General features: G+C 30.2%; 1 protein-coding gene and 1 long non-coding RNA gene across 3 annotated transcripts; both read right to left on the reverse strand.

Annotated features, from left to right (window-relative positions):
• Positions 1–2,240: 2,240 nt before the first annotated feature.
• On the reverse strand, positions 2,241–6,079 carry LOC137812296 (ultraviolet-B receptor UVR8). 2 transcript variants are annotated; one of them, XM_068614225.2, is made up of 7 exons: positions 5,818–6,079; positions 5,144–5,183; positions 4,750–5,031; positions 4,308–4,657; positions 3,808–4,209; positions 3,031–3,415; positions 2,241–2,689 (listed from the first exon to the last, which is right to left on the reverse strand). In XM_068614225.2, the coding sequence occupies exons 3-7, from the start codon at positions 4,972–4,974 to the stop codon at positions 2,447–2,449; spliced, it is 1,605 nt and encodes a 534-aa protein (XP_068470326.1). In that variant the 5' UTR covers positions 4,975–5,031; positions 5,144–5,183; positions 5,818–6,079; the 3' UTR covers positions 2,241–2,446. The 2 variants fall into 2 exon arrangements, with proteins under 2 accessions (XP_068470326.1, XP_068470328.1); XM_068614227.2 differs by lacking the exon at positions 5,144–5,183 and having other exon boundaries at positions 5,818–6,055.
• Positions 6,080–7,640: 1,561 nt separating this feature from the next.
• Positions 7,641–14,869, reverse strand: LOC137812297 (uncharacterized). The gene is made up of 3 exons (XR_011081245.2): positions 14,608–14,869; positions 14,368–14,498; positions 7,641–7,898 (listed from the first exon to the last, which is right to left on the reverse strand). It is a non-coding gene; the product is annotated as an uncharacterized LOC137812297 (long non-coding RNA).
• Between the last annotated feature and the right edge of the window lie 866 nt (positions 14,870–15,735).

The raw sequence follows: 15,735 nt of genomic DNA on the forward strand, positions 1-15,735 counted from the left end.
TGTTTATATTTCACTAAATTGTTATAATTTATCAACCTTTTATTCTAGAATATTGTTATAATGTGATGAATGGTAAATTGAAATTTGCTAATATTAATTTTATGTTGGAGTATAGGGTTTCAAATGATAAATTTGATATGTATGTGACTTATTATGTGATTGATGAAGTACATGATGATATGTAACATTTGAAATGTATGATGTAAATTCTATATGATGAAAGAAGAAATATGATTTGAGTTTAAATTTATACGAGTAAGAATATATGTTGAGTGTGTTGTGATATATATGAATGAAATATACGAAAGTTGAAGTCACAAACTTGGGATGTTATATGAATACTAATAATAGTATGAGGTATTAAGTGTATGCATATATGATATAAAGATCTCTTGCTTCACTAATAGTTAGGTCACATAAACAATGACATTATGTGGTGCAAAACTGAAAGAGAGTTTATCATATTATCATAACACATATTGAGGTATGAAAAGTGAATCATAACACATGTTTAGATTTGTGTATGAATGTATTTATATTTTCTTGATTGATAAGATCAAAATTATAAACCTGAGAGATTTTGTTGTAGGTTATGTGTTGATAATAACATATGGTTGAGATGCGAATGAATTTTATGAATTCTGAAAATGTATGTATTGTGAAATTTTAAAATACTAACTTATCCTTATCTTTTATTGTAAATATGATATGATTATGATGACATATTCTTAAATAATAAGAGATGCTTGTAAAACAAGGATAATCTATACTATATATATACATTTATTTATATATATATATATATATATAAATAAAGTAAGTGTAGCAATATTTTGTGTTACTTATTTTGTTTGGTAAAGAATATACAAATAAATTAGATAGAAAAAATTTAATAGAAATATATATGAAATAAATTCAAAATTCAATTTTATATTGAAAAGAAATAAAAAAAAAACAAGAGAGATAGAAAAAAAAATATAATAAACTTCATTTTTTTAGTTAATTCACTTTGTATTACACCTAACATTATATTAAATTTATTTCCATTCATACCTTACTATCTCAACCAACTCCTTGTAGAAGTTTTTCTTTGTATGAGGTGAAAGGGAGGAGAATATAGAAGTTTTTCTTTGAATGAGGTGAAAGAGAGAAGATAAAAGAGAAGATAATAGTGTTTTAATGAGTGGGTTTGGTTGAGATGAAATTGTTGTAAATGCCCATGCTCTGCCCTTCTTGTTGGATTCAGTGGAATTAAGGTGAATGTGAGTTAGTTAACCATGACACCAGATCCATAATTAATTATAAACTTATCACATTATTATGTAAGTTACCTAGGATTCATAATAATTATACACTTATCACATAATTAATTAGGTAAGTTACCTAGAAATTCAAGTTATATACAAAATATTGACATGCATTACCTATATTCAATTATCAAATAATCATATTGGATTATATAATTTTTATAATAACAAAAAAATGAAAGAGAAGTGTATATTCATCCCAAATTTTTAATTTTATTTTTTTTCCAATGAAAGATATAATTATATAAATTTCCTTTTTTTCAATTTTTTGCACTATGACATCAAACAAACAACTTCATTTTTTTTTTTCATTCCTTCAATTCCTTTAGCATCAACAAATAAGAAGGCTTAGTTAGGTATGCTAAAAAAAATTCACTGAAGTGATAAGAAGGGGGATATGAGGTGGAAATCTCATCTAAGTCACTGTTTGGATAAGAGAAGAATAATATTAGAAACCACAATCCCATTGGAGCACGTTTCTCCAACGTGGCTTTTCCAAATATTAAAGACGTCTTTGTATTGAAATTTACAACTGAGTTCATTAAAACAATATAAGTCTTGCAGGAATAAATTTTTAACTAAAATTTTATGGTAAAACTATATTTTTAAAAATAGCCAAATATACCACAACTCTCCAAACTAGATTTGAAGTGTCCAAAACTAAAAACGAAACAGAGCTTAAGTGTTAATCCTCACTGAGAACCACTATTCCCATTCTCTCTCCACTGTCATTTTTATATAGAATTTTAGTCATCTATAAAAAAAAATATTTTGAATCTATAATAAAAAAATATAAAACAAGTTACCTCTTACCGAAAGAAGTAGTACCTCTTACCTATAAACATTAAAATAAGAAGTCAGTGATGTCAAGTGAATCGCAAATTAGTAAATTTAACCAACTTTATCTAAGCAAATGATCCTAGGATAACCACATTCAAAAGTCAAGACAACTGAACTGTATATAAACCTTCACATTTTAAAGTATCATAATCTAGTTGAAGCCTAAGATTAATGTCAAGAACCTCAGAAGAGGCAGTGGGTGAGGCCCCTGTCATTTGTTGACACTAAAACTGTACGTAGTGTGCATAAATTAGAGGATGACATGGTGTAAAGAATTGGGAGTACACCAGCAAACATAGTTAACAAAGATCAATATCAAGCAGCTCTGGCTTTCCTCTTTCAGTGTGGTTGGCACCAAGCTCTACACCTAGTTGTCCTTTGTCCCCAGCCCCAAAGGCATACAACTTCCCTGATTCAGTTAAGGCAAAGGTATGAGCTTTCCAATATATGGAATTGGTCAGACTAATCTGCACCACCCGTTCATTGATCTCTTTCATTGAACTCACAAGCTTTGGACTTAACACATTTGCATGCATGTCTTCCTGCACAAGCACAAGATTAAATTTTAATACAATGGACAACCAATACAAAATCCAGAGTTCATTTTGCACTTTGCAACAGTGCACATGAATTCAGTACTTTCAAGTCATGCTGGCCCGTCATTCAGATTTAGCATAAACTCGGGCATTTGTATAATGCGATCAGGTCTTAAAAAAAGAAAAGCTTCAACTACAAGCTACATTCTGAAACTGAAAGTTCCAGTTCTTGCAAAGCAAAAACCGCTAGCCAGTTCATCATATCATGATTGCATAAAAATCAAAGGAAAGCAACTTCCTTTCAATCAAGCCAAACAAATCAGAGTGAAAGGCATAAGAAAGCAGACCTGCTCATGATTCTCGGGGTTATGGCCAAGACTAGCAGATTCTCCGCAACCAAAAGAATACACATCACCGTTATCAGACACTACAAATGTGGTGTAATCCCCTGTAGCAACATGAACTGCTTTGACATCTCTCAACTCTTCCACCACCTTAGGTACAGATTCACATTCTTCATTACCATGACCCAGGCAGCCATAACGACCCCACCCCCATGTGCAAATACGGCCATCCTGCCCCACCACAGCTGCATGCCAAGCACCAGCTGCAACCACCATCGGCCTAAGGTTTAACAGCTGGAATTGTTCAATCAGACGAGGATACTTCTCATCAGTTTTTGAGCCATGTCCAAGCTTCCCACCCAAACCACACCCAACCGAGTACACTGACCTATTAAGATTTCAGATAAGGATAACATAATCAATAAACATAAAGTTACTTATTACGAATAAAATGATATGAAATGTCAAAACCAGTCTACGTATGTTAAAAATAAAAAATCAGCAATGGCTAAACACTTTCATAATCTTGGAAATGTGGACTTCTGATGCTAATATATGTTGGCAATTCAAGAGAACAGAACAAAATATGTTTTTCCAATCCAAGAATAAATCATAACATACAAAAGAAAATTCTCATTACACTCCATCCACGTTAATATGCGCAGAAAAAAATGAAGTGTGGAAGAGTGCCTAATTTGCATCAAATGATAGAACTTTTATCTCAATTCCTTTTGAAAAAAAATGCAACAGTTAAGGAAAGGAGATCAAGCTGGTGCTCACATTCCACTGGGTTGACAAGCCAAACAAAGCAGGTAGCAGAATCCAGCAGCTATTTGCACTACTGGTATGTGTTCCAGAGCTCCTAATAAAGGACGGGGTTCAACATCATTTGAATCAGTATGGTGACAGAGTTTGCCATCACTACCCCATGAAAAAGTATAAACCCTGCCTTCTCTTGACAATACAGCAGTGAAAAAGTTTCCAATTGCAGCTTGCACAACAAATATGTTTTTCAAAGAATCAACTAACTGTGGAGTTGTAACCATTTTAGATCCTTGAATTCCAATTTCAGCATCACCAAAAGAGTCTTTCCCAAAGGCATAAACCTGCCCTGAATCACTGATCAGCATTGTCCTCCCAGTCGCAGTAGTAGCTTGTATAATTCGGATGCCTTGCAAAGCTCTGCACCACAAAGAGATAAGTTAATTCAAAAAGTTCACTTTCTTACGTTTGCAGAATAAGATGTAAGAACTCTGGAATGTACTAACTAATGCCCGAACCTGATTGGTCGAGGTTTCCATTCCTCTCCAGTGGTGCCATGCCCAAGTTGACCGGAACTATTGGACCCAAATGAATACACAATCCCTTTTGATGTCACAGCAATGCTATGACCAGGACCTGCTATTGCCTGTGATTTTTCCCTTCTGCAACATGCTTCTCCAGCGAGCAAAAACCTCAGAACCAATTTCCAAGAACCCCCACATATTTGCTTCAAATGTTGCTGTTGTTCTGTTGTCATTGGCTTAAAAATGACTCTTTTCTGGCACATGTCCAATGCAGCAAGCTCTGACAAAGACAAATCGAAATCTGGCTCAAAGTTTGCCGGCTGCTTGAAGAAGGAGCATGTTGCCTACAAAACACCACATCAGATATGAAACCGGCAGTGTTAGAATTAGTACTTCCAATTAACAACTTAAAATCTGTAAAACAGACATCACTTGCCTCAAGTTTAGCAAGGTCTTGAGGATACAAGTTACATGATGTAAGGACATGAAGAACAATGGAAGGATTAGCAGACAAGGGAAACTCTCCTGGACTGGAGTCCCCAAAGCAATGTCGTTGATGCCGTTGAAATGTAGGCAATTGTGTGGCAACAATGGTGGTAATTGGCTGATCAGGGATGTTATGGTATTGGATAGTTGGGGTTCCACTGGTAGTGGCATCCATGGGCACTGCCAACCTTATACAGTGCCCAAACACAGCAGAAGAGAGGATCTAACACTTCTGGGAATTATGAAAATATGTGCAAATGTATCACTACCTTAATTAATGTCAGTTTTTCAGTTTATAACATTTGAAACTCTACACATTGTTCTAATTTGCAACAAGCATGTACCTCAAGAATGTATTTGACTAGCAAATCTCAGGTCTCAAACCTACAAAGAAAAAACATACTTATAAAAATGACACTTTTTTTAATACAGTGAATTATATGATTATCTGCCTTCATTTATAATCGCCCTATAAATCAAAGACACAAGAAAGAAAGCATTTAGTCATGAAACTGAAGATGATCAGAAAAACAAATAGATTTTACTTTTCATAGACACCATATTAAAAATTCAGGTGCTGTTGAAATTGAGGATGAAATTAAGGTGAAGGAATCCAAAGAAGAAAACTTTGAGAAGTATACTATTCCCAGATGATGGGATATTCTACAATCAAACAAAAAAAAACAAAATTTCCTGATCGAAGTTGAAATAATCGCCAGTAATAAAAGGTTGATCATCCAAACCAAAACTAATCAAATTTTAAAATACCCTTCTCCATGCAAAAACCAAAATTCCTTTTTTTTTTGTTTTTTACTTTCCCAGATCAGAGAAACACAAGTAACCCAATGAACAAGTACACTTGCTGGATACGCAAACATAAAAAGACGAAACCAAAAAATTAAAAAGAATAAAGAATCAAGGGAAGCGGAAAATAAAACATGGTAGACAAGTTTTGGGTGAATGAAATTCATTAAGATCGATATAGATCGAAGCAGAGGCACGTGAAAACGGTGATTACTTATGAGAGGGGTCAACAACAATTCCTCAAATTGAGTGTTCACCATCGGTGGAGAATTGTTCAGAGGGTTATCACTTTTTTGTTGATGAAACAAAGAACAGGTTGGCACGTGATGAAATGGCGTAGAGGTGAAAATCAAAGAAAGAGAGACTCGAAGTTTTGTATGGTTTATGGGAGTGAGTGGATGAATCAATAATTTTATGGTTCCTCAAATGAAAGGTATCTCTTTTCTTTGTCCAGCGCTATTATGTGCTTTCTGTTTATTTATATTTGTTTATTTCTGATGAAGTAGAGATGATGATGACGATGAGGTGTCGCTACACGCTATCGTTACGTATTTTTCCTTAATTCATATACATATTTTATATTTTGAGAATAAATTATTTATAAGTAGTATTATAATATAGGATAACATATAACAACATTTTAAAAAAGATAAATAATTATTTATTATTTGCTTTATATAATTATAATTTAACTTATAGTAAATAAATATTCCTAAAAATAAAAAAGTTATATCCTCTATCAAATCAATTTATTTATACTATTTTTTTTCAATCTTTTAAAAAGGGTTAATAATGTTCTCATGCTAAACAAACTGAGTAAATAATAATAATATAGTCCGACTTCTTATTTAATTACATTTTTATGTATCATATTATTTATTGTAACTGAATAGTTTAGAGATGATAAAGGAAATAATAAAGTTTGTTAAATCTTAACTTTTCTTACTTGATTTTGTTACTAATAACTTCCCTAAAAAATCCAAATATATGGAATAAGAATATGTGCAACTTGAAATTGGTTACCACTAAAAACATTCTTAAATTTAATGAACGGTTCAACTAATATTAAAATTTATAGTTGTGCATCTTAGAAGAATGGAGTTTACATGAACATTAGAAAAGTGATAACATACCACGTAGGAATATCACAATAATAAAATACTACAATATCTTCTCTCATACAGAGAGAGAAGTTGAACTAAGCGGCGGTAAGTTAGAAAACTTCAATCTTCAATGGAATTGGTTGATGGATTTTACTCACTAAATTTTTAAGAAAATAAAATAAAAAAATGTTTTTAATTGATGGTGTCTCTCTCTCATAATTATCATTCAAACGAAAAATTTATTAAAGCAATATTTCTTTTCTAAAACTTATTTTGTTGATTTACAATCAATTTTTAAACGAATTTTTTATTTATTAAATCATTCTAAAATTTAGTAATACATTATACTAATTCCTTTCTAATAGTATTATATTCAATAAGTAGGCACGAGAGTATATCTCAGACTTTGAAATGTTATCTCAATGAACTAATATTGTCCTTTCTAAATTTCAAAATAATATGAAGGAGATAGTTATGCAAAATTTGCAATAATTTATTAAAGGAAAATTAGTTTAAAAAAGTGTTTATACTACAACTTTTAAAGTCATTAGAGAATGATTTTAAAATCTGAACGTTGTTTAAAATAATTTAATATAAACAATTCTACATTAAATTATGATGGTTATTGTCTTAATTATCATTTATTTATATATCATAAATCATGATTACTTGATTAAACGACGTTTTAATGTATGTCATTTAAAAGAACATAGTAAGAAAATATAAGCGAGGTAACAGTTTTAGTTAAAATTGTCGTTTGTTTCAATGATTTTAGTTAAAATTGTTAGGTAGTTTTTTTTTTCAATTTGTTTATTATGTTTTTTTTCTATTAGTTAACTTGTATTGTTTAATCTAACTAATTAATCAATTATAATTTTACAATTAAATTAATAATCTAACTAATAATTTAAATAATAACCTAACTAATAATCTATTTTTACAATTAAACGATGAATTTAATTAATAATTTAAATAATAATCTAACTAATAATTTACTTACATATAAATAACAATCTAACTAATAATTCATTACAAACAATAAAAAAAATTAAAATAAAAACTCTAAAATTACTAACCTAATAAGGGAGCAAAGGTTGTGGAGCTAAGGAACTTCGAAGGTGGCGCACAACTGCAACCGGCAAGCAGAAGATGAGTAAGCAGTATCAAACTCCAAATCTCAATTCGTTCTACACTGAAAGTGGAAAAAAATAATAAAGAAAGCATATCAAGAATACAAAACTGTACATAAACACAATAAAAACAAGATATTAATGACAACAATGAGAAGTAAATAAAAGGCGCACAAAAAAAAAAACAACAATAATGAAGAAGAAAGCAAGAAGAGAAAAAAGTTGGAAGGGAAAATAATTAACCATATATAAAGGTTATGATCTAATAACCATTATGTATGGAATAATATAGAGGTATAAGCAACAATCCCCCACATTATATAATAACATTATCTTAAGGATGATTTTTTTTATAAATAATTATCCTAATTATATATAACATTATACTCGAGAAACTCTAAATTCATATATGTTATAATTATAAACATTGAATCTTATAGCACTATTTACACTTTATTCTTCATCTAAATTCTTTTATTTTTATTTTTCTATCTAGTATCTTTTTGTGTTTACCTCTCTATTTTACACAGTTTCAAAAAAATTTAAAAAATTATAAATTAAAAGAAATTAATAATTTAAATTTTGAATGTATTAAAAAAATAAACATTTAGTTAGGAGTATGATGATGATTTAAGAACTATGTATGATAAATTCGTGTGAGATATTTTATTGGGATGTATTTAGATGAGAATAATATAATATATATGTTAATATCTTTACTATGGTACATTATATGTGTGAGCCTTTTCTATGTGTATTGTGATGATTACAAAGATGATATTTTATTTTAAAGGTTTAGGTATTAAACATGAAACTTGTTAAAAAAAATAGATATCTTAATTTCACTAATTCACTAGTGAGAAGTTAAAAATGGTTTTACATTTAACACAAGCACGTGTATAAGTCATCCTGACATAAAATCCTGAAGTTGACTTTACAATATGAAATAAATCTAGTAATAAATTACATTGCCCATTAAAGATGTGGATAAGGATTTCCAAAGTCCTGTTGCAAATATTTTAGTTTAAACTGTTTATTAGAAATGTTTGTTAATGATTACCTTTATCTTATTAACAATAAATCAGCAGTGGAATTTGTAATATATATTGATGAAAGTGTGATAAGCATAATATGTATTATGTGTAATGTTTAGTTTCGTTATCATACATAATACTACGTATGTTTATAAAACAAAAACTATAACATATAGCACTTATAATCTAAACAATAATACAAGTTATGACAACACAAATATATATATATATATATATATATATATATACCTTAATGTAAAAGTTGTTATAAGAAACTTAAGTATGATTTTATTTCACTTTACTTTTAAACAACTCATTATATTTTTACAAATTTCACTCTAATAATGAGATCTTACAAGAATTTATAATTTATACTTCAGTTTCTTATCACAAAAAATTATTGAAATATTAAAATTAATATTCTAAGGTTGATATTATTAAGACTCAGTCTTGTATAAAAGCATATTCAATAACATAATAAAGGTCTTAAAATTAAGAATTTAGTTTTATATAAGAATACGGGCCTTAACAACAAAAATAATATTTGAATATCAAAAGTCATCTTCACAATCAATTAATATATAATTATAATAATTAAATTAATTTTTTAAGTTGTAAAAAAATAAAGTACAAATAAAAAGTTATAAAATGTGGATCTTGTAAAATTTATTATTGGATCAAAATTTATAAAAATATGTTGTGAGATGATTAAATGTAATGTAGCATAATAAAACTCTTTTCAAATATGAAAAAAAACAAACTCATAAGTTTCTTATACCACTCTTGGATGGTAAATGTTCCATAGTCTAGTTCATAATTTTATAGCATCCACTGTGCTAATTAACTTACTCTAATAAAAGTTTAACATAAGACTTAAATTTTAAAGTTAAGACTCTTCTTACTACTTTTGTACGAGATGTACTAAAAAAAACAAGTTGCCTAGTAAAATATACGTTGAAAAGTAAAGTTCGTCTATATTAATGTACAAGTTCACGTTAACCTACTAAAAAACTAAAAAATAAATAAGGTGAAAAAAGGAAAATAAAATATATAATAACCCTTTTGTATCTACACTTTACAATTTTAATTAAAGTTCGTCTTTATTAATGTACAAGTTGACCGTTAACATACCAAAAAACTAAAAAATAAATAAGGTGAAAAATGAAAATAAAATATATAATAACCCTTTTGTATCTACACTTTACAATTCTAATTATTTTGACTCCAACATTACACATAAAACAAATTATCCAATAAATACATTCCATCTTCATTGATCCTCCCATCACAAATATTTAGTACTAAATACAATATTACTATTATAACAAAAATGAAAACAGAACCACCCAAAAACTTTTATAAATTTGTATTATTAATTAAAAAAAATAAAACGGTTGGTCTTGCAGATTGGTCTATTGCAACTTCAGAACATATTTTTTTATGACCAAATGAGACAAGACAAATAAACTTGCCCGCTGAAACTTACAATCCGACCCACCTAAAAACAGGTTGATTAATTGTTTCAAAATTCATTTTGCATTAATAAGTGTACCAATCTACTATTTACTCTTTTTATTTTATTAACATTTAAAAAGTGTCTCTCTCTGTGTATATATATAACACTTGAAAAGAGCGTATAAATTCATTGGATTCAATTACATACTCGCTAATAAAGTAATTATTGATTAAATTTATTTTAAATTAATGAGACATGAAAAAGTTAAAAGGAATGAAAACATGAATGATGCCTAATTTAGATATATTTTCCTACATGCATGACACGCCATCCAATACGTAAATAATCGATAGCATAGATTCATAAAACCAACAGAAACAAAACAATAACAACAAATAACAAAAATTCCACACCATCAGAGAGGAAATAAATAAATGAATAACAAAAATTGCATGTTAGGTATAAAGCTGGCTAATTTTTTTGTTAATATCCTTAAAAATATTTTTAATTCATTTAAATTTCCTTTGTCACTGAAATTTTTTATTTGTTTTCATTCCCATAAAATTTGAAATTACATTTTTAGTCCTCCTAAAAGACGTGATATTTAGTTTAAATCCTTCTAAAATAACTTTCTCTAACTTTCATCCCTCCAAAATTTTAAATAATTATTTTTAGTTCTTAATATTCTTTTCAAGATAGAAAATAATATTTAGTTTCTGAATTTTAAAGAGTCTTTATAAAATTATTTATGTCGATATTATACTATAAGATTAGTACTTAAAATAATCAGTTAATATTTTATTTAACACATAAATGATTAATTAATATCGAGTGGTCATTTTAATTTAAAAAAAAACAAAAATAGAAAAAAAAATACATTTCTATTTAGGACTAACAATATGTTTAAACCCTCTGATTTTGTTTCTTTATCACATTTACTCGGCTTCTAAATATATGATGTCACCAATTGGCAGTTACTTGATAGTTGACACCAAAGCCAATTCACTATTTAAATTGTCAACAATTCGTTAAAAAAAAAATATAAGTAAATTCAGGAGGATCCAAAGCCAGATACCAGGTAGCAGGGGGTTCAAGGCTTAATAAGCTTAATTATTTAAGAAAATAAGCTGAGTTTCTTCTTTTTCCTAAAAAAACCCAAGATTTGACCTCAATCCCTGTTTTCTCTCCTATAGCATTGAAACCGATAATTAACAAGTAGACTGAAGGATCAAATGGCATACTATTAAACATACTGATACAGATTTGGATCACCTTTAGTTGCCTTCTTCCTATTCTACACGTAAAAAAATGCAGTTTTGGAAAAACTGAAGTAGAATGCTTAGTTCATTTTTTATATCTAAGAAAGGGATGCAGTGGATAATTAATAAGAAGGTGGAAACAATAACGAATTGACCCAACCCCAAGACAGTCAAAGCTCTAGGGTTTTCTAGGTTTGATGGGATATTCTTGGAGATTTATTCGTGGATATGGAAAGGTAGTTAGACCTGTGACAGATTTGTTAAAAAAGGGAAATTTAGTTGGATACCAGAAAGTATTTGAACAACTTAAGGAAGCAAATCACCTCTGCCCCGGACCTTGCGATGCCAGATTTTTCTCAACCTTTTTCCCATTGAATGCTATACTTCAGGAAAGGGAATAGGGCCAGTGTTAGCTCAAGGTAGGAATCCTAAAGCGCTCTTCCGAAAACCATTATCCGATACCGCAAGTCTATATGGGAAGGAATTGATGGCTTTAGTATTGGTTACTTAACATTAACGACCCTACTTATTAGGACAAAAGTTCACAGTTTACACGGATAAAAAAATTTAAGATATCTATTAGTGTAGAGGATTACAGCACAAAATCAACAAAATTGGTTGTTCAAGTAGTTGGGATACGAATTTGACATTGTATATAAATGGGAGCTTCAAATAAGGAAACAGATGCGTTAACGAGAAAAGTGGAAGATCAAGAGTTGCCAGACCTTATTGGCAGGAAGTTTCAGAAATAGACAAGGAACTATAAGTTGATCCTGTTTAGTCAAAAAATTAAAGATGAGCTTAAACAGGATACTGACTCCCATGGTAAATATACCCTGGAACATGGCAGCCTCTTCCATTTGAATACAGAAATTATTGCAAGAATATCACTCGAATGTTTCAGAAGGACATTCAGGGGTTTATCACAAGTATAGATGTCATATAGGATATCCGTATGGATTTTGTGGTGGGATTACCTAATTATAAGGAGTATGATGCAATTCTGATAGTGGTGGACTGATTGGGTAAAATGACCATTTTATTTTTCTCAAGACTCCTTATTCAGCTCGTTCTATTGCTGATGTTTTCCTAAGAATATCACTCGACTATTTCAGAAGGACATTTAGGGGTTTATCGCACGTATAGACGTTGTGCTCAATCTATATAATGGAAAGGGATGAAGAAGATGGTAACTGAGTTTGTAGCAGCTTATCATACGTGTCAACGTAGCAAATATCAGGCTTCGTCACCCGCAGGACTACTGAAGCCATTTCCTATTCCAAATGCCATATGGGAGGATATCGGTATGGATTTTATGATGCAATTCTCTTAGTAGTGGACAGATTGAGAAAATGGCCATTTTATTTTTCTCAAACATCCTTATTCTGCTCGTTCTATAGCTGATGTTTTCCTAAGAGAGGTGGTCAGTTTGCATGGTATTCCAACTTCAAAGGTAAGTGATATTTAGTATTTCTTAGTCTCTTTTGGACAGGAACTCTTTAGAAGACAAGGCACTATATTACTGAACAGAACTTTGAAAACTTATTTACGATGTTTCACTTCTGAACAACTGAAGGCTTGGGCGGAGTTTGTTCCATGGGCAGAATATTGGTATAATACCCCGTTATTAACGACGGCAAAGTGTACACCATTCGAGGCGATATATGGAAGGGCTCCTCCTTCAATAGCTAGAATTATTCTAGGAGAGATTTTGGTAGAAGCAGTAGTACAAGACCTAATGGAGAGGAACGAAGCTTTAAACAGTTGAAATATCATTTTGGAAGAGCCCGGTATCACATGACGAGATATGCTAATATGCATGGGATCCATCAAAAATAAAGGTGGGAGATCGGGTTTATTCAAATAGTCGTCCTTATTGACAAGTTCAATGCCTACAAGACTGCATCAAAACTGGCAGTTGGCTTCTATGGGACCTATGAAGTGTTCTAGGCGATAGGAGCAGTGGCTTTTCAGTTACAGCTTCCAGTGCAGGCCAGAAATTAATTCACCAGTTTTTCATGTTTCTCAGCTAAGTTGGCAGTAGGAGATCATCCAGTAGAATCAGAATTTCCAGTAGGATTACAGTGCCATTCCACAAGACTACAACCATATCAAGTGTTGGGAACTAGGATGGTAGAGCAAGGAGAAGAAACGGTACGGTAACTGCTGATTCAATGGCAGAATACATCACGGGAGGAGGCAACTATACAATAATACAACAAAAATTTCCGGAATTCAACCTTGAGAACAAGGTTTTTGTGGAGGGGAAATATTGTTAAGAAAGGGAATCAAGGTCATTCACAAGCTGACCCAAAACCTTTGTTAGTATATCAAAGGAAAAATAGAAGACGGTAGTGGGCAAAATACAGAAGTTGGTTAGGACTGTTGAGGCAGTAATGGCAAAGAGAGAGGAAGGGTATACTATGGAGCACTTGAGGGTTTATGGGGGTATGAAAAAGACTAAATTGTTGTGACAGGGATAGGTCCTTCTGTGAAACGAGAGCAACCTCCTCTCTGAAGAGCCATTATACTTGTGAGATTCAATCAATAAAATTCTCTTTCTTCAGTCATATTACTCTCCTTATCTCTTTTGAATCCTTAATTCCTAACACTATAACCATAACAAGGTCAACATCAACGACAACAATTGCAAGGAAATAACCAAGGAATCACAAAGGTACGTGTGGGAGACCCCAAGCACAACAAGCAATTCAACACGATACTAAGCTAAGGATAGGATAGACAAAAGCAATCATGGAATATAGAAGGTTTCAGAGCTTACCTTGATTCTGAGATTTCTGAGCCAAAACTCACAATCAGCATAACCTTCACTTCAGCCATTGTCTCAAACATAAACGGACTGATTTCGATGATAATTATCTTGATAGATTGCGATACTGGAGATAGCCAATACTAAAAATTGAAGAACAAACGCCACCATAAATAAATAAAACTCAATCGCAAGTAACATAAAAAGTGTGGCTTAGCGAAAAGAACAAATAAAAGTGGAGATGAAATAAACCTATTTTGAACAAAAAAATCCCGAAGAGGATGCAGAGGGTTCTGAAGCTGATGAAGCAAACGGCAACGGAAACGAGGCAACGAACGAGATGTGTAGCAGAGCAACTCAACAGTAGCGCGAAGATTCCAGAAACCTGTTCCACCGTCAAGAAACGTCGACGAAAAAACAACCTCCATCTTCTTGCTTTCTTTCAGATGCAAGGAGGAGAAGGAAACGAGAGAGAATAGAGAATTTTGGAATTGGTGGAAGAGGGAAGACACGGAAAAAATGTTTTTGAAAATTTTGGGTTAATTTTTATATTAATATAATTAATATTTAATTTGGGAGAGAGAGAAATGTAGTAGAACTGAAAAGAATAACTATTTTAAGGAAGCTTTACTAGTATTTACTATATAGCATTTAATCTTCTGAAATATTTTTTTAATAATATCCTTTTATGTGATTAAAAGATGAACTAATACTTGCATTAAGAAAAAATTATTACAAAATGATATTTTTCTCTTGTTATTACTGTAATAAATTATCACTCTTTATTACTATTGTGAGTAGTTAAAAAGTGTAAAAGTATAGAATGATAAAACATTAGTTGACATTTTTAAAAAATTATTTTATCTAAATTTATATTAATTAAATATTTTTAATTTGTGTGTCAAAATCTTAATGACTAATGTTTTTTTAACAAAGGATGTATTTTTTCTAAAGCAAAAAGTTAATGTATCTTCAAAAAATATAAATTACTTTTCTATAGCATTTATGTCTTTTACTATTAGTTGGAGATTTTATAAAATTATATTTTTTGTGACCTTCATTTATTATTAATGATATTGTCTTTTATATATTAAAAAAGTGTATTTTTTAATTCTTAAATAAACAATATATAATATGTTTTTCTCTTCCTTTTTATCTATTTTTTACAATATGTAATAAATATAATAAATTTTCTAGATTCTCAAAAAAAATATAACTTCTATTGAAAAATATAAAAAAAAAAATTTATCTCACAAACCAAATAAACTAAAAAAATGTTCATATTGGAGAACTGAAGGTCATAATAGAAGCAATTGTCAGCACAAATAAGCCTGGTAATAAAATTCAATTTCAAGTTTGATTATTAATTTTCTTATTTTC

Source organism: Phaseolus vulgaris, chromosome 2, assembly GCF_051622355.1.
Source record: "Phaseolus vulgaris cultivar YP4 chromosome 2, ASM5162235v1, whole genome shotgun sequence".
NCBI lineage: Eukaryota > Viridiplantae > Streptophyta > Magnoliopsida > Fabales > Fabaceae > Phaseolus > Phaseolus vulgaris.